At 39.4% G+C, this 27,025-nt stretch overlaps 1 protein-coding gene across 1 annotated transcript in view; it reads right to left on the minus strand.

Moving 5' to 3' along the window:
• Window positions 1-27,025, minus strand: part of SKAP1 (src kinase associated phosphoprotein 1) — a 382,402-nt gene that overhangs the window by 348,931 nt on the left and 6,446 nt on the right. Inside the window, exon 2 of the mRNA XM_027872845.1 lies at window positions 11,686-11,791. Coding sequence (XP_027728646.1) covers window positions 11,686-11,791 — 106 coding nt within the window. The remainder of the gene's footprint in view (window positions 1-11,685; window positions 11,792-27,025) is intronic.

Raw genomic sequence — 27,025 nt, forward strand, 5'->3', positions numbered from 1 at the left:
CATTTAGGTTTAAATGGCTCATACACTTACCTCAGATTCATTTCATCTGAATTTGCACGTGTGCCTGCATGATCACGTTCCTTCATAGAAAGAGTATTTACCCAACAGAAAGAACCATTGTGAGTTATACTGTAAACAACACTAGTAATATCAGTGTTCTATTATATTAGCTCATTCAATAAACCCCCTTGGATCCAAAAGATTTCTTTGGTTCTATAGCCTACTTTTTACAAAACTCTTTACATATTCGGTGTGGTATGAAGTCCATAAATGTTTACAGGACAACGTTGTGCAACCATTGCTCCAGAGAATTTTTTCAAACCATCTCCTTGTACTCCTTTTCCCCTTGTATGACCCACCATTTACGCGAAGGACATCAGAAGCTGTTTTTTCTTTCGCTGAGTCACACTTCTAAAGCTACAGCTGAGGCCATGGCAAGGTAGACTTGGGAAGCCTTTAAGTCGCCTGAGGCCTGAGTTATTGAACAAGATTCAGAACAGTGTGTAAAGTTTCACAAAGGAACACACCTCAGTCATATGGAACATGTTCCAGATAGAATTTCACCCCATACTTCACATTTCTTGGGTTCTGTGGTTTATGTAACACAACCCTACTACCTAAACTGATTTCTTTGCTTCTTCCTACTTCAATGTTCTAGAAATCTATCTATTGTTTGGAATCCCCTTTGACATCAGTAAGTTTCACAGAAGGAAACAATACTCTAGGTTTGTTTCTATTGGCTATAACCTTCACTTGCAGAAATGACAGTAAATGACTATTTGTTTCCAAAGGGGGCAAGAAGAAACTATTTATCCATGCTTGATATTTTAAAAATCTAATGTTATTCATCCTTTGCTCCCAAACAATATCTTTTTGTTAGGTAACTCTAATAAATGCTTAGGGAAATTCTCTAGCTAGGGGTGTGCTGGTAAATATTTAACCATCTGCTCTCCAAATGCATGGTATACTTAGAAGTTTAATATACATTATTCACATTCTGTCCATCATTTCTTAAAAGTCTAGACAAGCAAAAAACAACAAATCAAGCCTTGAGTTGCAACATTTGCTGACTTCTAAAGTGTAAAGACTCACACTGAACATTTAACAATCAACTTTCTGGCACATATACCTGGCTCTTGCAGTTCTGTAAAATAAGGTCTGAGTTCAGGTGTATTTTCCATATTTCATATATCTGCTTTATTCCATGTGTCAAGCATCTGGCCCAAGTCCTTCTGTGACCTTTGAAATGTGCACAATAGAAAAATGCCTATGACCATTGGCACTAAAGGACCCAATGAAATATCTGCCCTAGATAGTGAGGGTTGCTAATTCTTAGGCAGAGCAAAGGAGAATGTGTCAAGCATAAGTAAAGCCACAACCTATAGCATCCAGTGCCTTTCTTTGAAACATACAAATTGACACTGGTTTTTATTTTGCTCTGTATGGAAGCTCACCTATCATTGACAGTCCTCTCACAGGGCAGGGAGCAGTCAGTTGTCTCATACCAGTTTCTTTTCAAAAAGTCTGGGGAAGGGTAGTGCACAGCTTTGTGCAGTGGGGTGGGGGGAGGAAGGGAAGGATGAGCATAGTGAAGACAGCAACTCCTTCTAATCCAAACTTCATTTCCTACAGTCATTCAAGATGATGAAATGATTGCAAAGAGCATACCGTAGCAGCAAGGATCAAGCCAGGGTATTTGATTAACTGCAAATCCTAAACCTTGGCAAATGCCACTGAGTTCTGGGCAGCAACAAAAATGAGAGCCAAGTCCCTTCAGCACACTGAGAATGAGGAACACTGCTCTGCTTGCTCCCATTTTCTCTTTGCCCTTTCAGTTCTCAGGCAGCAGAATGCTGGGGGAAGAGGTGAGAGGAAGCGAAGTCAAAGCAAGAGCAGGGATTCAAGGGTTTGTGTGAAACACTTGAAAAATAAGGCTTTATTGTTTTCCAAAACAGTTGGACCAATTTGATCTAGAACTAAGTGAGAAAAGTCACAAAATTGACTGCTCACAGACTTTGACCCTGTGATCGCACTACTGGGCACATACCCAAGGAGGTCAAAGACAGAAATAAAGACCTGATGTGCACTGAAACATTATTTATAGCAGCACTTTCTGTGGTAGCAAAAACAAGCCAACCCCCACCACCTCAGAAAAAAAAGAACCTGGGAAATCAAATAGGTGCATATCTACAGGAGGTGACTGAACAAACTGTAGCATAGAAACGTTACAAATATTATTATGTCATAAGAAATGGCCAAATATGGAATCTGGAAAACATGGGGAGACTTCTAGAAACCAAAGCACAGTGAAGTAAGTTTGAACAAGGAAAACAGGATATACCTCTGCAATGACGAAAATGAAAATAACAGTAAAAGGCAGTCATCTTTTTGATCCAGAGATACTACTACTAAGTATATCCCCCGAAGAGATCAAAGTCAGAGAAACCCATATGGAAAAAACATATTTGTAGCAGCACTTTCAAAAAAAATTGTAGTAAAGAACTGGAGGGGCAGCTAGGTGGCTCAGCGGACAGAACAGTGGGCCTAGAGTCAGAGACCTGAGTTTAAATCTGGCCTCAGACACTTACTAGCTGTGTGACCCATGGCAAGTCACTTGACTCTTTGCCTTAGTTTCCTCATCTGTAAAATAAGCTGAAGAAGGAAATGGCCATCCACTACAGTATCTTTGCCAAGAAAACATGGGGTCATGAAGAGTCAGACATGACTGAAAGATGGCTGAACAACCAAAAAAAAAAACCAACCTAGAAAGAAATGGTGTTCATCAATGGGGAAATGGCTGAACAGATTATGGTATGTGAATGCAAAAAGACTGTTATTTCACCCTAAGAAATAACAAAAGGTATGGATTCAGAGAAACCAGGGAAAACTTATATGATGTAAATAGAACCAGAAGAACAACTTATATAATGATCATATTATTATATATATTCCATGTATATATATATGGAATGCTGATTAATGCAATGAACAATCAGGCTTCATAGCAAGGAGGTGGTGAACTAAAGGTGCAGTGGGACACATATTTTCAATGTGTCGATTTGTTCTGCTTGAAAATGCTAATTTGTTGCAAGGGAGGGCTTAATTTTTTTTTGTCCTGGAATGACTGATTATGTCTTCTGGGGGAAAAGAGAAAAGGAAAAAAAAATTAAAAAAAAAAAAAAAGAAATACAGAAAAGCATCAGTGAAACACTGGAAAATACATAAAAGAGGGGAGATGTACAAAAGGACATTTAGACGATCAGAATGGTATAGTTACTACCATGTTAAATTTAACATATACCTAAAAAAAGATCCAACTAAATTGTATGTAAGGGAGATTCAATTTCATGTATGAAAAAGAAGAACATGAAACCAAATTGCGCAATTGCAATGATCAGTCTTGGTACCAGAACACAAGATGAAACATACTTCCCTTTTCTCAGTAGATCAGTGGGATACTATGGGATCAAAATGTTACTTATACTGTTAGACATGGTTATTTTATCTGATGGATTTGGGTAATTATTTTTCTTTGTTACAAGGGCAGGCTCAATGGAAAGGAGGGTGGTATATGGAGATGTGACTGTTACAAAAAACCAAAAAGCAACAGTAAAGCATTAGAAATCATTACAATGCTACACGTGGATTACAGGTCATACTAGTTGAAGCAGAGTTATAGACCATGTTGTTTGATCAGCCTCACTTAGTTTGAAGACAAGATCATCATCAGATTGATCATTAAGTCAACAGATTTTTGAGCCAGAGCAAAGCTTAAACACTAAGGTTGAGGGACACTGTGATCCCCTTCCATTGTATGTCAGTGGAAAGAGGACCCACTTTGAATTGAAAAAATGTGGATTTAGCTAATGACTTTCCCCGTGTGTTGCTTTACCCAGTAGAACAGAAAGTAACCTGGTATAGAAGAAAGATGGCTGGATCGATAATCAGGATCTGGATTTAAATTCTGCCACTGAAACTTACTACCTGTGTGACCTTGAGCCAATCACTTAACCTTCATGGGCCTCAGTTTCCCCATTTGTCAAATGACAGTGTTGAACTGCGATCAAATGAAATTTGTTGTGGTGGTGGTTCAGTCTTTTTAGTCATGTTTAACTCTGTCACCCTCTTTCAGATTTTCTTGGCAAAGATATTGAAATGATTTGTTATTTCCTTCTCCAGCTCATTTTACAGATGAGGAACTGAGGCAAACAAGGTTAAGTGACTCGCCTAGGGTCACACAGCTAGTAAGAGTCTGAGGCCAGATTAGAACTGAGGAAAATAAGTCTTCCTTACTTCAGGCCCAGCCCTCTATTCACTGTGACACCTCACTAATCTATTTCAAATGAAATAGCATATATAAAATACTTAATAAACTTTAAAATGCTGTGTAAAGGTGAGTTATCATCATTATCATTCCTTTAGCTTCTGAAGTCCCATCCAGATTTAAATATATGATCAACCAATCAAACAAAAAGCATTTATTAAGCATCCACTTTGTGACTGGCATTTACTAGGAGGCATTGATGATAAAAAGACAAAAAGGAAACAGTCCCTGCCCTTGAAGAGCTTACATTCTATTGTAAGGTGGCTAGGTGGCAAAGTGGCTAGAGTGTTGGCCCTCGAGTCAGGAGTAAAGAGTTCAAATCCCACCTCCTTGCTGTGCGACCCTGGGTAAGTCATTTAACATTGCCTACCTCAGTTTCCTCATTTGCAAGATGGAGATAATAATAACACCTCCCTTCCAGAGTTGTTGTGAGTATAAAATGAAATGATGTTTGTAAAATGCTTTATAAACCTTGAAGTGCTGTATAAATGCTAGCTATTGTTATTGTTGTTGGAGATACATGTGTGCACAAGGATATACAAAATATAAACAAGTTAAATACATGAACATTTCAGAGGAAGGTACTAGCATCTGGGAGGTGGGGAATCAGGAAAGACCTGTGGGAGGCAGTACCTGAGCTCAGCTTTGAAGGAAGCTAGGGATTCTAAGAGGCACAGATAGAGAAAGAGTGCATTCCAAGCCCGTACAAAGACACAGAGATGGAAGATGCAGTGCCATGCGTGAGGAGCACCAAGAAGGTCAGTTTGTCTGGAACTAAGAATACATGAAGGGCAGCTGTAATATAATAAGCCTGCAAGAGTATTTTGGAGCAAGGTTGTGGAGGGAGTTGGTCAATCCAATCAACAAACACAGGCAAGACTGACAAGACCCGACAACCCACTGGCTAGGGGGAGGGAGCAGGAAGAGTACAGAGTCCCAGACTGTGAATGTGGAAGAATGGCGGCGGTGGTGCTCTTGACAGAAACCAGAAAGTGTGGAAGAGGTGAGAATTTGGAAGGAAAGACGGTGCATTTTGATTTGGACATGTTCTAGAACAGAAAATTCTGTTTGAAATTTCCAATAGGGACTTGATGATTGAAGACTGAAGCTCAGGAGAAAGACCAGGATTGGGTCTATAGATCTGGGAATCATCTGCACAGAGATTATAACCAGACACATTGGAGCTAATGGTGTCCCTGAGGGAATATGAAGAGAAAAACAAAAAGGACCAAAGATAGCTTTGGTCTAAACTTCTAGTCAGGGGCCAAGATAAAGATGATGACCCAGTAAAGAAAAGGAGACAGAAAGGAAGGGAACCAGGTAGGAGCAGTGCCATGAAAATGCAGAGAGTAGAGAGTATCCAGGAGGAGAAGGTGGTTGATGGTATCAAACACTGTATAGCGCTCACGAAGGAGCTGGCAATTCAGAGATCATTGGTAATTTTGAAAAGAGTAGTTTAAGCTGGGAGATCAGTTTGAAAGCAAGATTGCAAGGGATGGAGAAATTAGAGGATAGGAAATGGAATCAAATAATTTTTTAATTTTTATATAATTTTTTCTAGGAGTTTTGGCAGTGAAAGGGGAAGAGAGATACAGGATGATAACTTGAGGGGATCATAGGTATAAGGAAGAGGTTTTTTTTAAGGTTTAGGAATTCTGGTTATGTTGGAGGCAACAGGAAATGAGCCAGGGAGAGATAAAAGATTATAAAGGGGGATCAATTGTGGGATGAATCTGTTGGGGTATGTCTCTAAGAAATACTATTTGGTACATGCAATGGTTCTTTAGGAGGAAGAGGGAGAGGGATACTGAGGAAAACTATAATGAGGTAAAAAAAAAAACCAAAAGATATCAATGAAAAATGTATTTTAAAAAATTAATTCATGCCTACTATGTACAGAACACTGTCCTAATATTGGATCAAATACAACAACACAGTTCCTATCCTAATGGAGCTCACAACTTAGTAGGGAAATACAACATAAACAGCTATAATACAAAATTGGTTGATATAAGCATATAAAAGAAATACAATTTAAGGTAGAAACACCTGGTATCAGGGTCTGACACATAAGGGTGGTATGATCTTGGGTGAGTCACTCAGCCTCTAAGTGCCCCACAAAACTTTCTAAGACTATAGGTTGCAGAATAGTTCCTGATCTGTATTGGTAGAGGGAGTTTCAAAACAAGGAGTCCCCTAAGTCAATGAAATTTCAGAGAGATCAGGAGGGGGAGAGAAAAATGAAGGAATAAGAGGGAGAGGGGAAAAGGAGTGGAGAGGGAAGGACAAGTAGAAAATATTCATGTAAAATCTGAGGAGACAAAGCTCATTTCCAAGAGCGGATAACAGAGAAGGCTTCATAGACAAGGCAGTATCTGAGATGAGTCTTGAAGGATTAGTAGAATTTTAATAGGCAGAGATAGGAGGTGAGGTATTCTAGCTATAGGGTGAATAAAGGCATGGAGGTGGGAAAGTGTTGGTTGAGATATAGAATTATTGAAGGAAGGATAGAAGAGTACAGGAGGCTGGGGGACAAGCTTGAATAATACCAGGCTAAGCAGTTTGGACTTTATTCAGTAGGCAACAGAGAATCACTGAAAGATTTTGAGAATCGTGACACAAACCTTATCTTAATGTAAGAAAGGCTAATCTGGCAGCAATGTCAGAGATAGAGTGGAGACTACAGAGACTGGTGGTGACAAGATGGGTTAGGGGATTGTAATAGTCAAGACAGTTTCCACCAAAAACTCCTTTTTTACAAGTCTATAACACTATTCTTTTAATAAAACTAAGGCTAAAAGTTCATTTTGTGGCATGTGAATTATTTTCATCTTAGATATAATTTGATTCTTTATTCTGACATAATTACCAAAAATTACATACAGCTTTCCAGAAACTGCCCCTTGTATAAATGGATCTATGACTTACTAATAATTGACAGAACTCTAGCTGACAGGTTTATCTCAGTCTATACTTCCAAACCAATTGATGTCACCCACATATAAACAGCAGTACTTAATGGAGGCAGCTAGGTGGCTCAGTGGATAGATCAGTGGGCGTGGAGTCAGGAAGACCTGAGTTGAAATCTGTCTTCACACACTTACTAGCTGTGTGATCCTGGACAAGTCACTTAATCTCTGTTTGCCTTAATCCACTGGAGAAGGAAGTGGCAAACCAATCCAGTATCTTGGCCAAAAAAACCCCAGGGACAATATTGGCATGCTATGGTCCATGGCATGGTCATTAAAGAATTGGACATGACTGAACAACTGAAAAACAACAGTTTAATGTAGGCAACAATGTGTGTGTGTACAATGCACCTACAAAACAAACAAACAAACAAACAAAACTTCAGCCAGAAAGAATGATGCAAACCTTCCTTTTATGGTACAGCAACTGAATAAGGATGCCAAGAAGATTTCAAGGAATTACTAGGATACAGAAGGATTGGTGATTTCATCAACATGAGGAGCTCCCAGCATGAGAATTCCTTCCACCAAGACCTATGACTTGGTGAACATGTCCTATGGAGTTGCCTAAGGTACACAGAGGTTAAGTGACTTGTTGAAGGTCACCCAAATATTAAGTGTGAGTGGCACAAATTGAGCCTGAGCCTGGAGTCAGGAAGACCTGAGTTCAAATACAGCTTCAGATGCTAACTGTGTGACCCTGGGCAAGTCACTTAACCCTGCTTGCCTTAGTTTCTTCCTCTATAAAATGAGCTGGAGAAGGAAATGGCAAACCATTCCAGTATCTTTGCCAAGAAAACAAAGAGGTCACAGAGAGTCAGACACAACTGAAATGACTGAACAACAACAAAATTGCCTGACTCCCAACCCACCAGTCTATACACTCTCACAAACTGCCTCTCATAAACAGTTAGCTGACGGAAACAGAGGGTAGAGACTATGTCCTATTTGTCTTTACATTTCTCAAAGACCCTAACACAGTGCTTTGTGCAGGGTAAGTACTTAGTAGATACAGAATTTCCCATTAAATCCCTCTCCTTTATCCTTCTCACTTTGGATTGCTGGCTGCTACTATGATTGGAATAATCATGAAATTCTAAATGAAAATATCTTTCTCACAGTGAAGAAATGCACAGAAATCAGCCCCCAATGATGCAGATGTTTCCTGAAGCTACTGCTGATGATTTCCTGAATGTCTGCCACACAAACCACAGCAAGCTCTTTGAGAGGATCGAGCTGCTCCTCACTCCCCAAACTCAGTTTACATGCATTTGCTTTAAAAAAAAAGTAGCTGCTACTGCAGCTGTTACAGTTGTCAAACCATTGTAATTCTTTCTTTCACTACAGAGCCAAAATGTGAAATTCAGACATTTCTCTTAGGAAGCAAATCCACAAAAGGAGAATTCCTACTTGTGCATCCAAAACTCAAACAGGGCATTTATGAACTCCAGGCAAGATTTTAGTGATTACTCACCTAGAACCTTTACTAGAAAATATATGACTTGACTTACTGAAAATCAAACACTTCTCAGCCATGAAAAGCAGAATTTCCTGGCATTGAAATATGTACATATATAAAAAGGAGTATTAAAAAGTGTCCCTTATGCCCAAGGCTCCATGTTGTTCCTTACCTTCCCTATACCTAGTCAGATCATTGATTACATAATATGTTTCCCTCATCATACAAAAAAATCTAAAGCAGGTACCATTTTCATCCTTTGACTTCTTCAATCCCTATAGATATGATTAAATCCTGTTACCAAATGACTTTCTAGGTCACAAATTTAGATATATAACAGATCAAATCATACACCACACAAGTCTCATAATGCACATTGCTCCCACTGTGAAACAAGTCTGAAACAACTACCATCCTTTCACCCATCCACTTCCTTAATTCTTCAAAAGCTGCATGATTTCACTAGAGCAGATGCTCCCTCCACCAACACAAACCACAGTCCCTCACTGCCTTAGAGCACAGTTTCACGAGTTGCTACCACCAAGAGAAAAACGTACCACTTGCTGACCAGCGCTCTGCTGATGAGCCCGATCCTGGGCTGGTCCTCAGGTAACGCACAACGGAATCTACCATTGGGTCCAGCCTTCTCAGCTCAGCATATTTACACACTGCAGCCTCCTGGCAGAACGTAAGCTCATTGAAAGCAGGGTCTCTTTTTCATTTTGTCCTTGTATCCCTAGCACTGAGCACAGTGCTGGGCACCTAACAAGATACTTGTGGAATTGGATTGGTTGGATTGACCAGTTTGTGCTCTGCTGGTGCAGCCTCTGATGATCCATGACTATTTCGATGCCAGGATGAGGTATAAGATGAATACATTAGTGGACTTTGGTCCCCCTTCAAGAGGCAGTATGGCGAAATGGATAGGGAGTTGGCCTCAAAGTCAGGAAGATCTGGGTTCAATTCCCTTCTCTGTCATATCCTGGCTGTGTGAACCTGGGCAAATTACTTAACCTCTCAGTGTTCTAGAAGACTCTCTAACATGATAAGTTTCACAAAGGCGCCAACCTACATAGGGACAAGAGGTTTCCTCATCCAGGTTTTCAGACTGATAAAACCAAAAATCCAGCCCTTAGCCCTTGTTTCCTGTCTTTGGAGATAGAAGATCTGGGTTCAGATATCACCTTTGATAACATCTGTGTAAGCTGGGGGCAATCCACTTACTCTCCCTGAGCCTCAACTTCCTCATCAGTAAAATGAAGGTACTGGACTAGATGACTTCTGAAGCCCCTCCCAGTTTTAGATTTATTATCCTCTGAGCATACATTTGGGCTTGCTAAAGACAAACTCAGGAGAGGTGTAAGTCCCATCTATTAAACCTTCATTTACATAAACCTACTACTGCAGCATTATTACTATATTATGAGAAAGTTAATTTTCGTGCCAACCGAGGCAAACAGGGTTAAGTGACTTGCCCAGGGTCACACAGTTAGTGTCCGAGGCTGCATTTGAACAGGTCTTCCTGGCTCCAGGCCCAGGGTCAACCTGTGCCACTCACACTTAATATCTGGGTGGCTCTGAATAAGTCATTTAACCTTTGTGTGGCTTAGGCAACTCCATAGGACATATTTACCAAGTGATAGGTATTGGTAGAGGGAATTGTTATGCTGGGAGCTCCCTATGTTGATGAAATTAAAGATAGTTTAATTTTGGAAACGTAAAAGAGGGGAGGAATGGGAAAGGAAGGGAGAAGGAGAAAGAGGGGAAGGAAAGAAAAAGAAAGAAAGGAATGAAGGAAGAGAGAAAGGAAGGGAGGGAGAAAGGAAGGAAGGGAGAAAGAAAGAGAAAGAAATAAAGGAAGGAAGAAAAGAGGAAGGAAAGGAAAGAAAGAAGAAGAGATGGAAAGAAGAAAGGGAGAAAGAAGTTCCTGTCTTCTTCTGCATTCTGCTACTTTCAATTAGTCAGGCCAACCCAGGCTGATAATTACGTTCCCAAGTTGCTGAGTAAAACTGATGCTTAATTAGCCAGCAGGAAAGATCGATTAAGATACAGCAGGGCATCTTGCAAGGTTCTTTAGCATGACTGTGGGGAATAGGATCTGGCTCTGGGCCTTCCAGAGGAGAAAACTCTCTGCTGCTGCTCAGGGACTTGACTGGAGCTCTTAAAGAAGATATACAGCTATCAGCCTCTCAAGTCTTTATGCACCCCCTCCCCACCTTCTAAAGACAGAGCTAATTGGCACTCAATATAAAAATTCCAGATCATGAATACCACCAGATTGGAAAAGGCCAAAGTAAGCTTTCATGCCTCACTCCCCTCACCCAATGACCCCATTCCAGGCAGAAGGGGGCAGGGAAATAGGCTGTGAAGGAAGATCTTACATTCCTTCATGCTTCCTTTTTCCTCCCTGCCCCCTATCCATAGTAGATGTATGCACCTGTTAGATGCACTTGTTATAAAATGCACATCTTCAAATATAGGTCAGAATATCTTATGGAAAAACCTCTTGGTTAAGCATAATATTCCAACACAGTCTTAGGATGGATTATTCCATGTGTTCAAAAGAGTCACATGTGCAAAGTTTGATATGAAATCCCTTCTACTGGGGAAGGAGATAAAGAAATAGACCACGGGTTGAGAAGACAAAGCAAAGGGTCTCTGCCTACTATCAAGTACACTTTTTCCTGAAGATATATGGATCAACATAATTTTAATCCTTGCCAACTTTTTTAGTTAAATGGAAAGATCTTTAATAAAGGTCAATGGAGTCATCAGAGGCTCAAAAGAGGCCTTCTAATTACCTTAGGCTACACAGATAATTAACTGTATCTTCATACTTTCTCTTACTACATTTATCAAATGTCTACCGCAGTAGATTATACTTCATCTGAAATATTAAGTAACAATTGTAATAATAATGGGTTTAGACAAACCTGGCTTTGATCTGCTGGAAGCCCCGTAAAATTGCATCTCTGCTCTCCCATGCACTGGTACTAAGGTTCTCATTCTGCAAACCTTCCACCAGGTAATCTTCCACATCTAGAAAGAAATAAAAATGCCTCAAAAAGAAAGAAGAGGAATTGAAGGGGGAAAGAGGAAAGACTACCAAGGGGGTTCAGGGATGGCCATTATTTCCCTATTAAAAAAATTAAAAAGTGCATACAAGGTAATTCGTGTCAGTCTAGGACCCTGTCAGCCTAGAAAGCTAAGGCTCATGTCAGCCACAAAGCAGACCCTTTTTTCTAAATAAATTATATTTTAATATTAAACATGATCATGGATGGCAGAAGGAATAGATTGTCAAATTTCATAAACACATAAATGTTACAAACTAGTCACAGAAATTGACAGGCCAGCAGGAAACCATGAGGAAATCTTAAGAAACACCACTGAATTAAAACCAGAAATACAAAACCAAGCACCCAAAAAAGCAGGCATTCAAAGAAAACAAATTTATTAAGAGATATAATAATATCAATCAGATTACACAATGCAATGGAGTGAGAGACCACACATGCAATAAAGAAAGGAGGATTGACAAAGAAAACTGCAGATGTGGCTCAAATATACATTATAAATCTGGGTCATGCTGGAAGGTACATATATAACACCAAATCACTTTATGTTAATCACAATAACACTTGGAACCCTAACTTTAAAGGCACATACTTCCCCTATTCTCCCCTAATATATACAATACAGAGGAAAATGACTGTACTGACAATTGGGAAAATTGCCAGAATTATCAGGTCCTTGACTTACTCTGAAAGAAAAGGAGACTCACATGTACTCAGAGTGTACCTCTGATTGGAATACAGTTTATTTTGAGAAAAAATCATGAATCCCAAATTGGCCAACTTCAAACACTTAGGTTGTAATAAAATAATAAAATGCTTCCTATCAAATATATTAGTTTACATAATAATAGCTAGCATTTATATAGCACTTTTAAGTTTACAAAGCACTTTACAAATATTATCTCATTTGTGTCCTCCCAACCAACCTGGGAAATAGATGCTATTATTGTTCCTATTTTATAGATGAGGAAACTGAAGTAAGTAAAGGTGAAATGACTTGTCCAGAGTCACACAGCTAGTCAGTGTCTGAGGCCATATTTGAACTCAAGTCTTCCTGAGTCCAGGTCCAGAGCTCTATCCACTAAGCCACATTGAGCTTACACTGAGACAGTTTCATAGTTTTGAAATCTTTTCTCAAACATTATTTTATTTGATCTTCCTAGATAGAATTAAAAAAGTAAGTTTTTTATCTACATTTGCAGATGAGGAAACAATCTCAGTGAGTGGAAAAGACTTGTCTAAGGTTACATGTAGCTAATAAGTAAGTGGGGGGATGCTTTTGGACAGGTACCACAGATAGAAAACCAACCAAACTCAGAACTGACTAGGAGAAAGAAAGTGAGCTGTAGTATAATTGGGAAACTGCATGGTGCTTTCAACATCCCAGGCTGCTCCCTGACACAAATCCCCATATTTTTAATGATGATATATTCTCCTGGTGATGCTTGTTGTTGTTGAATCATTTCAGTTGTGTCCAACTCTTCATGACCTTATTTGGAGTTTTCTTGGTGAGATACTACAATGATTTCTCATTTACAGTTCATTTTACAGATAAGTAAACTGAGGCAAATGGGTTTCAGTGACTTGCCCAGGGTCACACAGTGAGTCAGTGTTTGGGGTGGGATTTTGAACTCATGAGGATGAGTCTTCCTGATTTCAAGCCCAGTGTTCTATCTACTGCAACACCTACTTGCCCTTGAGCAGTGATGCTACCTAACTTCAAATCACAAAACAGAAAATTTCTAAAGAATTGAATGTGGACATGTGCTACAGCATATTGCCATAAAGGATACAGGAGCAAGAAATGGCATGAGAGATATTACCTAAGATATGTATAATCAGAAAGAGGAAGTAGATCAGTTGAGTGTCAAGAGTTAGGGATAACATACAGAATACCCAAGTGGAACTCAGAAACCCCTAACATGTTTAAAGTCCTAGTGGAAGACTTTCACTCTGTGGGGCAAATTTTTTGGAAGTTTATTGGAAGACAGACAAGAATTGTACCAAACAGAAAGGTATGGATGCATGTCCACCTGCACCACTGGAAGGATAAGATCATGAAGTCACTTGAAATATGTTGCCTTACATGCAGGTCCATCAGAGAATGTAGGCAGGGTAGCAAGATACCCGAGTTTAAACCCTGCTTCTGACACATACTAGCTGTGAAACTTCAAGTAAGTTAGTTAACCTGAGAGAGTCCCTAGACAATTTTCTAAGATTCTCGATTACAAAGAAATAACCAATCTGCATTAGTAAAGGGAGTTTCTCCCGAAGAGATAAAATCTAGCATCTGAATAATTAATGTCATAAGTCAATAGCAGGACATGGAAACTCCTAGAATCATCTCAAAGACTTAAGATAAAGTTCAGTCTCTGAAATGGAAAGTTTTGCAGATCAAACCTACAGAACACCACCAATGATCTGATCCCTTATTATATATGTCATCAATATTATTAACATAGTATCTGAGGTTCCTTTAGAGACACTATGGACAAAGTGAGGGTATTTTCCCCATCAATGAATGTGCTAGCCAAGAGTGAGGGGAAGGTCTAGAACCCTTTAAGTATCAAAGGCAGTTTAAAAATTTTTGTCATGATGTTTCACACTTTTAAATGGCTTCCTTGGAACTGGGAAAAAACACTTTCTTTCCATCAATCAATCAACCAAAGAGCATTTATTAAGCATCTAGCAGATGCCAGACATTTGAGAAATAAAGGCAAAAATGAAACAGTCCCTAGCATGCAGAAGCATATCAGAGAAGACAAGTTAACATGTAAGTATAGACAAAGTAAATACCAGATAATGGTGGGAGCGTTGGGGGATCACAGAATCATCTAAGTAGAGCTGCAAGGATTCTTTGAAGACATCTAATCCAACTTCCTCATTTTCTAGATGAAGAATTTCTGAAGCCCAAAGAGATTAAGTAACCAGCCCAGTGTCACATAGCTGCACGACTGAAAAATAATCACAGTATCTGTATAAGGATGATCCAGCCAGAAGTGATTTTTCTTCCAATAAACTCATGTAGCTTTGTTTTAATTCAACACACACTTACAAAGTACTAACTGTGCAAGCCACTGTGCTGAATGAATGACGTATTTATTAAACATTTACTATGTGCAAAGCACTAGGGATACAAACAGAAAATCAAGACAGTCCCTGCTCTCAAGGAGCTCACATACTAATGGAGGAGACAAGACATGTGGAAGGTTTCAGGTGCAAGCCAGATGGAAAAGTCCCATGCTCTTTGGTGAGCGATGACAAGATAAGTGTTAATGCCTCTTCTTTAGAGATGAATGCTGAAGACACCCTTATAGAATTTATACTTCCCCAGAGAGATGTGAAACACGTACACATAAGTATAATATTGGCAAGGTAAAAGGTGGGGGGGAGGGAGCACTGATCTGTACCTCATGCCTGTAGTTACTATAGTATATGCATAGGTTCTCAAAGTGGGCAATACCCCAGGAGGTGATGGAACAATCCAGGTGGGCAGTAGTAGGCTTGAGTGATGCAAATTTTAAAAAATCATTAAAGGGTTAAAGAAAGTAGATTTCCAGGGGGGCACTGAGTAATTTTTTTTGAAAAGGGGGCGGTAGGCCAAATAAGTTTGTGAATCTCTGGATAAAGTATGAAAGCTACAGACTCATAATCACTGAATTCCAGAGTTGGGAGGGAATTTTGACTATTACTTATTCCAGTTCTATACCCAATGGATGAATTTCCTCCCCATCCTTAAGAAGTGGTGATCCAGCCTCCAGCTGAATACTTTGCCTGAACTGAAACTCACCAACTGTTTCATTACGGGCAGCTCTAATTGTCAGGAAGTCCCTCCTCATACAGAGCCAAATTGTGCCTACCTTTAAACAGGGGTTCTTAACCTTTTTTTTTATTTGTCCTAGACACTTGTGGCTGTTTGATAAAGCCTATGCATCCCTTCTCAGAAAAATGTTTTTAAATGCATAAAATAAAATATATAGAATCACAAAGTAAACTTATTTGACTGAAATACAGTTATCAAAAATGTTTTTAAAAGAAAGTTCATGGATCCTTGGTCAAAAACCCTTGCCTTAAAACTTTCACCTATTGATTCTAGTTCTTCCTTTCTAAGGCTAAGCAATCCTCTTTTCTTGTGGCAATCCTTTAAAATCAATACAGACACCATCTTCCCCACTGGACCGCCATACCCATTGTCATCTTCTCTCTAGGCTTAACTAGTTCCTTTTACTGTTCTTTATATAATGTGGTTTTGAGTCCCTTTCTGCTCACCCTTCTTTAGATGCTCCAGCATGCCAATGCCCACCTTAGAATATGTCACTGAGAACTGAACTTCAGATATGGACTGACCAGAACAGAGTACAGCAGGATCATCATCTCTCTCATTAAGCCCATTTATACATTCTAGGAGCACATTAGCTTTTCCAGCTGCTGCATCACACTGCTGACATACTAAGTTTACAGCCCTCTCAAACCTAGACATTCTTTGTCCATGTTTTATGCCCCACAACCAAAAGCCAAGGCAAAGATTGTGCTTTATTCATCTCTGTGTAATCCTCTCAGCATTTAGGATTCAGAATTGTTGAAATACACATGATACACACTTGCCTCATAATAACAGGACTAAAAAGGTGACTTTCTGTTTCTTCCCCTATAAAATGAAAGAGTTCAACTAGATGGTCTCTAACGTCCCTTCCAACTTCGACCTACTATTTCCAAGGCCTTTCCAGGTCTAACATTCTAGGACCTCAGGTTCTTCCTAGCTCTGACATCCTGTGTTCTAAGCTCCCTTCTGGCTCTAGAATTCCAGGTTCTAAAGATTCCTTCTAGTCAGATCTAGTGTTTTAGGTCCCAAGCTTCCTTCCAGCTCTGAGAGTCTATGGTTCTTATAATTTTACAAAGATAACACCATATGAATTTACTCTGTTCTTTGGCTATATTTGGGAATGTACTACTAACACCGAAGGGGGAAGGGATTAGAAATGAGGCACCTTACCATTGGACCACTTACTGTAACCTTCTTCCATGATACAATACCACCTCATCTATAAATTAGCCTATAAATGTTTCTAAGACTAAAAGAGTTCAGCTGGGTGGCACAGTGGATAGAGTGCCAGGCCTAGAGTCAGGAAGACTCATCTCTGGCATCACACACTTATTAGCTGTGTGATTCTGGGCAAGTCACTTAACACTGTTTGCCTCAGTTTCCTCATCTGTAAAATGAGCTGGAGAAAAAAAATGGCAAGCCACTCCAGTATCTTTGCCAAGAAAACCCCAAATGGGGTCATGAAGAGAGGGATAGGACTGAAAAATGACTGAACAACAACAAGAAGAAGGACCTAAAGGAAACTAGTCCAGAAACCTGAAATAAACTTTACAAATTTTTTATTGCTTTCTTCTTAAGTTCTTTAGGACAGGGAAAGACATTGTAACTATTTCCAACAGGGAGAAGGGAAGGGAGGAAACATTTATTAAGCCCCTGCTATGTGCCAGATACTGTGCTAAGCACTTTTAAGAAATTATCTAATTTGATCCTCATAACAACCCTGGGAGGTAGGTGCTATTATTATCCCTGTTACATAGTTAAGGAAACTGAGGCAGACAGAGGTTAAGTGACTAACAGAGATTCTGAATGTATTCTCCTGGGTTATCTTGACCTAGTGATATAGGAATATTAAAGATACGTAGCTTGGACAAAGATAGACAAGTAAACTATAAATATAGGCAAGGACATGTCAAGATATCTAAGTAAGCTGTTGAAAATTTCTGAGGTTTCCCAAAATTTAATGACCCCATGTAGTGAAAACTTTTAATTATATTGTATTTTAAGGTTTGCAATATGCTTTATATAGATTATTGTAGGCAAAATTTTTCAGTACAACTGCTAAAAGCAGAATTTTTTTAAAGGAAAAATATTGTCTCTTTTTGTCATGCTAAAGTCTTCCTATTATTTTGAGTGAGAAACCAAACTAGTGATCACTGCTCAAAAGATCATGGAATTTAGACTAGAAGGGACCTTAAAGATCCATCTAATCCATTTGCTCCCTCATTTTACGGGTGAATAAACTGAGTCCCACAGAGGTCAGGTGATTTGCCCTCGCCATATCTAAATGGTAAAGAAAATTACTTTTTTCTTCAGCCACAAAAAGTACTAGCCTTCCATTTCATTTTGCTACAACAATGTGAGCATTTATTTTCAATTATCATCATTTTATTTGCTGTGAAGGCTTCCAAAATAGAAACATTTGTTTCAGTCATTCATTGAAGTAAATGTTGAATTGAAGCAAAGAATGGCCAAATGTTCCTGCAAACACTTCCGCAAGCCAGGAGCCACTCAATTTGACTGGAGGAAGCATTTTGCAAAAACATTTGAGTTACTGTAGCTACACAAAGATTTCTAAAGCATTTCAGTGGTATGCCTGCCTGAAATGACGACACATTCCCACAGATGTGTCTAGAATATTAGTATGCCCCTGCCACAAAGGTTTGGTGTTGAAGGGCCATTAGAATGTGAGCTCCTTGAGTTTGGAGACTGCTTCATTCTTTGTGTCTACATCCCCAGCACCTAGCATAGTGCCTGGCATACATTAAGCACTTAATAAATGCTTGTTGATTGATTTTTAAAAAGCAACCATTGAACTAACTGTACCAAGGTTTTGTGATCCCATACTTTCAGGGATTCTAAAATCCATCCTTAATTTACAGACGCTTTCAATGCTATGGAACAAACCTTTCCCCCTTTCTGGGACTGTTTTCCCTTTCACCAAATGCCTGCCAACCCAGTTACACTGTCTCAGGGGACCCATGCCTTAACCGCACTACCTCCCTTCTCACCTCACTCATTCCAGTGCAGTTAGTCTGTCAGAATCCATCCACAAGGAGCTGTCAGGAGAGGGCAAGGGGAAAGAAGAGTCAAAGAACCTGATCCTGCCCTGGCTGAGAGATCCTAATGCCAATTCTTCACCTCCCTCCTCAGTCCTGATTCCTGCTTCTCATTTTCTTCTCAGAAGCCCCAATTCTGATCCTTTCTTATCTCCCCCTGTTCCTACTACTCAGCCATCTTTACTCCTTGCCTCCCCCCATTTCCACTTTTCCCCTCCAGGGTCTCAACTCCATTTCTCTGCTCCCAACTAGCCCCTGCAGAGCTATAAAGAGAGAGAGCAACCAGGACATTTTAGTGGGCATGGGCGGCATGAGGTAGCTAGGTGGCACAGTACCTACAGCTCTGAGCTTGGAGTCCAGAGAGAATACCTGTGTTCAGATACTCCCTAAGATAGTTACTAGAGGTTTGCGTGCAGTCACTGAAACTCTGTTTGCCTTGGTTTCTTTATCTATAAAGTGGGGACAATAACAGCACCTCCTTCCCAGTGATATAACATATATAAAGCACTTTGCAAACTTTAAAACATTATATAAAAGCAAGATATTTTTATTATGATTTTTCCTTAAGCAGGTAGAAACAACTGAATTTAGCATCAAGTTAACAAGGATAATTATTTAGAATTGGAAGTTCCTAGGAGGCCCACTTTCTCCTACTCATACCTGTACCTAAAGGGAGCTCCTCCCCAATACTGCCCTGTATCTTCACTCCAAGCATCAATGTCTCCAGCAACAACTTGGTGGTGTCCTGGGCATCACAAGGTAGCCCAAAGTTTCCCCCTCAATCCTTTTTCATCTACTATCCAAGATCTCCCTCAATTGATTTTTAAAAGATGATTTCAAGAAGCAGGTAGGTGGGATAGTGGGTAGACTGTTAGATTCAGAGTCAGAAAAACCTGAATTCAAATCCTAACATACAAAACTTCTAGTTGTCAAAACCTGAGCAAGTCGCTTGATCTCAGTTTCTTTTGTTAAATGGGGAATAATAGTAGAACTCACAAATTTGTTGTGAAGCTTAAATGAGATAATACACATAAAGCCCTTTGTAAATCTTAAACCAACATATAAATGTTAGCTATTATTATTTTAAAAGAAAACATGATTTCATATAGTCTTCCAAAGGCATATTTGCTGGTGCTTCTCAGGCAAAAGAACTGCTCATTATATTTCTGAACCTTGAGCTGCTGGATCTCTTGCCCCAAAACCAGTGACTTGGAACTGGTGGTTCAAGCTCTCATTACCCAGGTGGGAGGATGGAGAGATGTTAAAAATTGCCTTTCCTGGTACCGGAGCTCTGAGCACATTCCCTGAAAGAAATACAGTTATCCCTTTCACTTCACGGGGGGTTAGGGGCGTGGAGTCCCCATGATCTGGTAAATCTGAGTAAAATTTTTTGGCCATCCCTTCGTACCAGAGAAGTCCGAATTTTTTCTTTTTCTTTCACAGTACCTTATTGTAAAATGTGGATTGACATTATACGATACTATAAATATGTTTTATGCATTCCTGAGTTTCTAAACTTTTTCTGTGTCATCGGCTGGCCTTCACGTATCATTTGTCTTACACAAAACTCCCCCCAAAATCCCAGTTAATTTCTTATGCCGACCAGCAATATATCAAAATTGCAATGGGGAAGGTCATGATATGGAAGGAATAACTGTATTATTGTATTTAGTGGTTATATTCTACAGAAGAGATTATATTTCAGATATACTAGGTGTTAAAAAAGTATTTGTGGGTTGCCCTAGAAATCTAAACACCAAGTATAACATTCTTTTCCTAAGAGAAAATGCTTCTCAAGTTTCAAACACCTAACTTATTTTTTATTCTATTTTTAAAATACATTTATTTTTAGTTTTCAACAAACAACTTCCATAAGCTTTTGAGTTTTAAATTTTCTCTCCCTCCCTCCCTCCCTCCTCAAAATGGTGAGCAATCTGATATAGGCTCTATATATACATTCCTATTATTTTCACATTAGTCATGTTGTAAAGAAGAATTAGAACCAATAGGAGGAAACACAAGAAAGAAGAAACAAAGCAAAAGAGAAGAAAAAAAAGAGCAAACAGTATACTTTAATCTGCATTCAAACTCCATAGTTATTTCTCTGGATATGGATAGCAGTTTTTATCATGAGACTTTTGGAGATGTCTTAGATCCTTGTATTGCTGAGAAGAGTTAAGTCTATCAAAGTTAGTCATCACACAACATGGCTATTACTGTGTACAACATTCTCCTGGTTCTGCTCACTTCACTCAACATCAGTCCATACAAGTTTTTCCAGGTTTTTCTGAAGTCCACCTGCTCATCATTTCTTATAGTACAATAGTATTCCATTACATTCATATACCACAACTTGTTCAGCCATTCCCCAGTTGATAGCATCCCCTCAATGTCCAGTTCTTTGCCACCACTGCAAGAGCTGCTATAAATATTTTTTTACATGTGGGTCCTTTTCCCATTTGTTTGATCTCTTTGGGATATAGCCCTAGAAGTGCTATTGCTGGGTCAAAGGGTAGGCACATTTTATAACCTTTTGGGCATAGTTCCAAATTGCTCTCCAGAATGGTTGGATCATTTTACAACTCCACCAACAATGCATTAGTGTTCCAATTTTCCCACATCTTCTCCAACATTTATCATTTTCCTGTTTTGTCATGTTAGCCAATGTGATAGGTGTGATGTGGTACCTCAGAGTTCAAGCACCTAACTTACAAGCTGCACTTTTGAAACATACCATGTTAGTCAGCTGTGGTACCATCTCTAGTCAAATACATGAACTTATGGATCAAGAAAAAATTTTATGAGTAGGATGCTATTCCATCTTTTTTTTTATCCAGACCTGTAATTTAGCTTAGTGCTATGTGCTTAGTACTTAGCCTAGTAGAGTACCTATAATTTAGCTTAGTACTATGTGCTAAGCTAATTGTAGGACTTAGTAGGAGCTTAATAAATGTTTCTTGACTGACCAATTTCATTAATGTAAGGAACTCCTCATGCACAAATTCCCTCTACTCATCTATAACTTCCTGTTTTAGAGGGTGACCTGGGGGAAAAATGAGGGATCAAGTGACTTGTCCACGGTCACTCAGCCAGCAGGACTTCAAGTCAGGCTGACTCCAAGCCTAGCCCTCATTCCTCCATATCATTTACTTTTTTTCATCCTTAATGCTTGCCTGGTAATTTTTAACTGGGACAGCTAGCTGGCACAGTGGATAAAGTGCCAGGCCTACAGTCAGGAAGACTCATTTTCCTGAGTTCAAATCTGACCTCACACACTTAGTAGCTGCTTGACCCTGGGCAAGTCACTTCACCCTATTTCCCTCAGTTCCCTCATCTACAAAGTGTAAATCTGTAAATCTGGAGAATGAAATGGCAAACCACTCCAATATCTTTGCCAAGAAGATCCCAAATGGGTTCATAAAGAGTCAGACACAACTGAACAACAATTTTTTAACTGGACAGTTTCCTCTACCTGAAAAGGATGGAAACCCCTTGAATTTCATTCAAGGATTTCTGGATGTTTTGCACAGTTCATTAAACCTGACCGTCCCTCCTTGAGTTATATGTTTGCTTTTGGTCTTAGCGTCTGATTTCCTCAGTATGGGGAATCCTTGTAGTGAAAACTCTCTGCACCAATCAAGATCAGAAACTTTTTTTTTTAATTCAGTCTTAAAGAAGTGCTTGAGGCACTGAGAGGGCAGGTGATTTCTCCATGGTGACACAGCTGGCATGCACTGGAGGCAGAAACAGGTCTTTCTGACTTGTGGGCCAGTCGTTCATACACTTTGCTCTAAGTTATTCAGGCTATTTAAATGACGATGTACAGAGATGTTAAATGGCTTCCAGAAGATCTCAGTGAGTTTCTGAGAGTACAAAAATAATCCACAATTGTTGCCTCTTTGTCCCAACTACAACATAAGGACAAGGCCCTGGTAAATTCAATATTCACTCAAACAACTCCCAGAAACAAAGCACTCATAGACCAGTGTCTAATTTATTTATCCAGCTCCATTTCAGTCATGGGAACAAAACATTACCTTGTCCATTTTCACATCCATTAAGGACAAATGGAAGAGGGGCTGGAGATGATGTTTAAACTTTCACTTTAAGACTAATTTTGATTTTTTTTTTAAATCTAACAATCAACTATGACCCTTGAAGTCATTTTTGAAGCAGTAAAACCCATCCTGGATGACAAGGTTGAAATCAGAGCCACCAGCTTTATTTGTGTGTGCAAGAAGGGAAATGGAGCACAAGAGTCGTCAGCATGCTGCGTAGTGTTATGTTCCATGCTGCCTGATTGCTCTTGTCCTATGATCTAAGAAACGTGTGACATTTTTTTTTATGCCTCCTCCACCTCAGTACACTTGTACAGTCCTCACGCAGAAAAAGCCCTGTAAAACAAACGTAATCCTAAATGAGGTTCCCACTAGATAGCAAACTACCAATCTGGGACCAACATTTTTGTGATTTTCATTTTGAGAGAATTAAGAATCTTTCTAGAAATTCATCAAGAAGTAGAACATTCAAAAAGAGGTGTGCTGACATTCAATTTAAAAATGTTTGATGAAATTTGTTTCTTGATATATAGAAGGCAGGTAGGTGGCACAGTAGATAGAGTGCCAGGCCTGGAGTCAGGAAGACCTGGGTTCAAATGTGGCCTCAGACACTTGTTAGCTGTGTGACCCTGGGCAAGTCACTTAACACTGTTTGCCTCAGTTTCCTCATCTGTAAAATGATCTAGAGAAGAAAATTGCAAACCACTGCAAAAAAAAAACCAAAAGGAGTCAGAGTCAAACATGACTAAAAAACGATTAAACATACAGAATCATAGAGGTCAGCTATAGCAGTGATCTCCAAAGTGGGGGCCATGGTATGACCTCAAGGGGGAAACAATCCAATGGAAGATAAGTCAGAGGCCACCCTCCCTGCAATAGCCAATCATGAGGTTTGTCTTCCACACAACTTATACCATGACATTTACCCAACAAGCAATGCTTTCCCACTCTACCCCCTCCTATAATTGACCTCATCTACTTGTGTAAGCTCCTATCCTCTCCCATTCTGCACCATGATCCAGGTGCCAGCAGCAGCTGAGGAGAAAAAATCCACCCCTCCCCCAATAAGTAGCCACCCTTGGTCCCCTAGATTATCTGGGGGCTCCTCTGTGCCCTGAGGCAGTGGCAGATAAGAGCCCAGGCCTGACCTTTTTCATTTTTAGTTGGGGCACAGTGAGCCAGCCACACAGGATGAGCAGACAAGATTGGTTAGTGACCTGCACTGAAGATCTCACTACATTATCTTCCCTCCCAAAACACACTTCTCCTCTGCACATACTTATTTCTGTGGATAATGCCATTCTCCATCCAGTCTCCCAGGATCTTGAACTCCTCATTATCCTTGTCTCCTTACTCAACAGAAACAGCTCTCTCCACAATTACCAATGATTTCCTAACAGCCAAGTTGGATGGCCTTTTCTCTGTCTTCTTTCTTCTGGACCTTTCTGCAGCATCCGATAATCATGATAGTGAATACCTTCTCCACATGGAAATTCTTTCTCCCCTCACTGATCTCATATTCAACTTTGGCTCATTTAAAGTGTGTATAAGCAAGGATATTCTATCTCTCTAAAGATAGTCCTTGTCATGTCCCTTGCACATGAACTCCTCCTTACCTGGTATAGATTTCCTTCCTTCCATAATATCTAGTATTTATATAGTACATTCAGTTTTGCAAAACACTTTACAAATATTTTCTTTTGCCCTCACAACAATCTTGAGAGGTTGGTGCTATTATTATCCCCATTTTATAGATAAGAAAAGTGAGGCAAACAGAGGTTCAGTGACTTATCCAGGGTCACAGAGCTAGTAAGTATCTGAGGATATATTTGAACTCAAGTTTTCCTGATTCTAGGTCCAGGGTTCTATCCACCTAGCTGCCTCCACCATTTCTCCAGCCTACTGAGCCCTACAGCACCCACTCCCACTCCCAGATCTCACTATATTTTAGGAAAAGGCTCATCAGAACACAGAAAACTTCATTTTCCCATGGTGTTTCTGTGTTAAGACAACAGTCTTGATAAAAGGCTAAGCTTCTAGTGATTAGAAAATGCTAAAAGAATTACATGAACTGATGCAAAGTGAAATGAGCAGAACGAGGAGAACATTATACATAGTAACAGCAACATTGTACGATGATCAACTGTAAATGACTTAGCTGGGGCAGCTAGGTGGCACAGTAGATACAGCTCTGGCCTTGGAGTCAGGAGGACCTGAGCTCAAATCCAACTCCAGACACTTGACACTTACTAGCTGTTTGACCCTGGACAAGTCACTTACCCCGATTGCCTCACCAAAAACAAACAAAAAAAAGTAGGAATTGTAAATGACTTAGCTATTCTCAGTAATACAATGATCCAAGAAAATTCTGAAGGACTTATGATGGAAAATGTTATTCACCTCCAGAGAAAGAACTGATAGAATCTGAAAGTAGATTGAAGCACACTTGTTATACTTTCTTTATTATTCTTGGGATGGGTTTTGGTCTGCATTTTCTTTTGCAACCTGGCTGACATGGAAATGTTTTGCATGACTGCACATATGTAATCAGTATCAAATTGCTTGCCTTCTCAAAGAGGGGGAAGGGAAATGAGGGAGGGAAAGAATATAGAACTCAAATTTTTTTAAGTGAATGTTACAAATTTTTGTTTGCTTGTAATTGAGAAAAAATGAAAATTAAATGTAAGTAAATAGATGAAGAAAAAAGGAAGAAAAAAAAGAAAATGTCAAAGAATAAAAAGTTACATCATTAGCAAATGACAGCCTTCACTATCTTTTCCCTTGCAAGAATTTAAGAATAAACTTAGACAATGGAACTGAGCTTAACAAACCATCTGGTGGAACCACCCAACCTATCCTGCAGCACCGACATAGTAGATAAAGCAGGCAATATATCTGAAACACAAGGAAAACAACATCAAAAGGATAAAATAGCTAAACTTGTAGAACCTTCCATCTGGTGATTTCCAAGATGTGAAAAACAAGACCTATAAATGAGAATATCCTTTTTTTTTTAAAGACTTCATAAATATGCTAAAACGTCAAACCTAACTTCTTTCATAATACTAAAAAATAACAATAGCTAGCACTTATATAGTATTTTAAGTTTTGCAAAGCATTATACATATGTTATCTCATTGGAGCTTCACAGTAACCCTAAGATAGGTGCCATATTAACTGGAGTGGTTTGCCATTTCCTTCTCCAACTCATTTTACAGATGAGGAAACTAAGGCAAACAGTGTCAAGTGACTTGCCCTAGGTCACACAACTAGTAAGTGTCTGGGGCCAGATTTGAACTCAGGAAGATGAGTCTTCCTGACTCCAGGCCTGGGGCTCTGTACACTGTGGAGCCCCCTAGCTGCCCTGGAAGGAACCTTAGAAGTCATCTAGGCTACCCTCTTTTATAGACGAAAAATCTGGGACTCAGAAAGGTGAACTCTAATGCTACATCTAATACTCTCTCCACTACACCAGACTGCCTCTGGGTACATAATTTTGTATTAATTTATCTGTGTATGTTGTTTCTGACCAATAGACTGTAAGCTCTTTGAGATAAGGGGCTGTTTCTCTCTCTTTTTTTTTTTTTTTTTTTGGTCCTGGCATGCCCAGCATCTATCACAGTACTCTATATATAGCTGTCACTTATTAAGAGTTTGTTGATTAAATTAAGAGTCCACTATGTACTAATATCCACATTTAAAAGAAGAAAAAAAATAATCTTTTTCATGAATCTTTGGAAGCAGGAAAAATTTACACTAATAATTCACCTATGCGGTAATCAGCTGTTCAGACAACAGTCAAATAGGAGAAAGCAAAAAATGAGCTCTGAGCAGTCAAAATAGATGTCACAAAATCTAAACACTAAAATCAGGCAATTTGCTCACAAGAGGGCCCCTCAAAACCTACTTACTTTTATTTTTACACAGAATTGTAGCAAGCTTAGATAGCTGGTTTCTGAGCCCAGCAGCAAATCAGAAACCGGAGCTCTCTTCTGAAAGGGAAGGGGGTCTATTTTATAGGCAGGCACACTGACAGCAGAGGAAGATGGCAGCTGATAGCAAGGTAAGAAACAAAACTATAGGAAGCAGTAAGAAAACAAAAAACACAAAAAGCAGAGCAATCTTGGCACTACTTAACTCCCAATGGGTCTGTGATCTCATTGATGTGAGGGCTCACTCCAGCATTACAGATTGCAACCCACCCATGCCTGTCCATCCTGTGTGACTCTTGCCCATGTTTTCCCATAAGTTTGCCAAAG

This window comes from Vombatus ursinus, unplaced genomic scaffold (genome assembly GCF_900497805.2).
Source record: "Vombatus ursinus unplaced genomic scaffold, bare-nosed wombat genome assembly UNPS02014801.1, whole genome shotgun sequence".
In the NCBI taxonomy this organism is placed as follows: Eukaryota; Metazoa; Chordata; class Mammalia; order Diprotodontia; family Vombatidae; genus Vombatus; species Vombatus ursinus.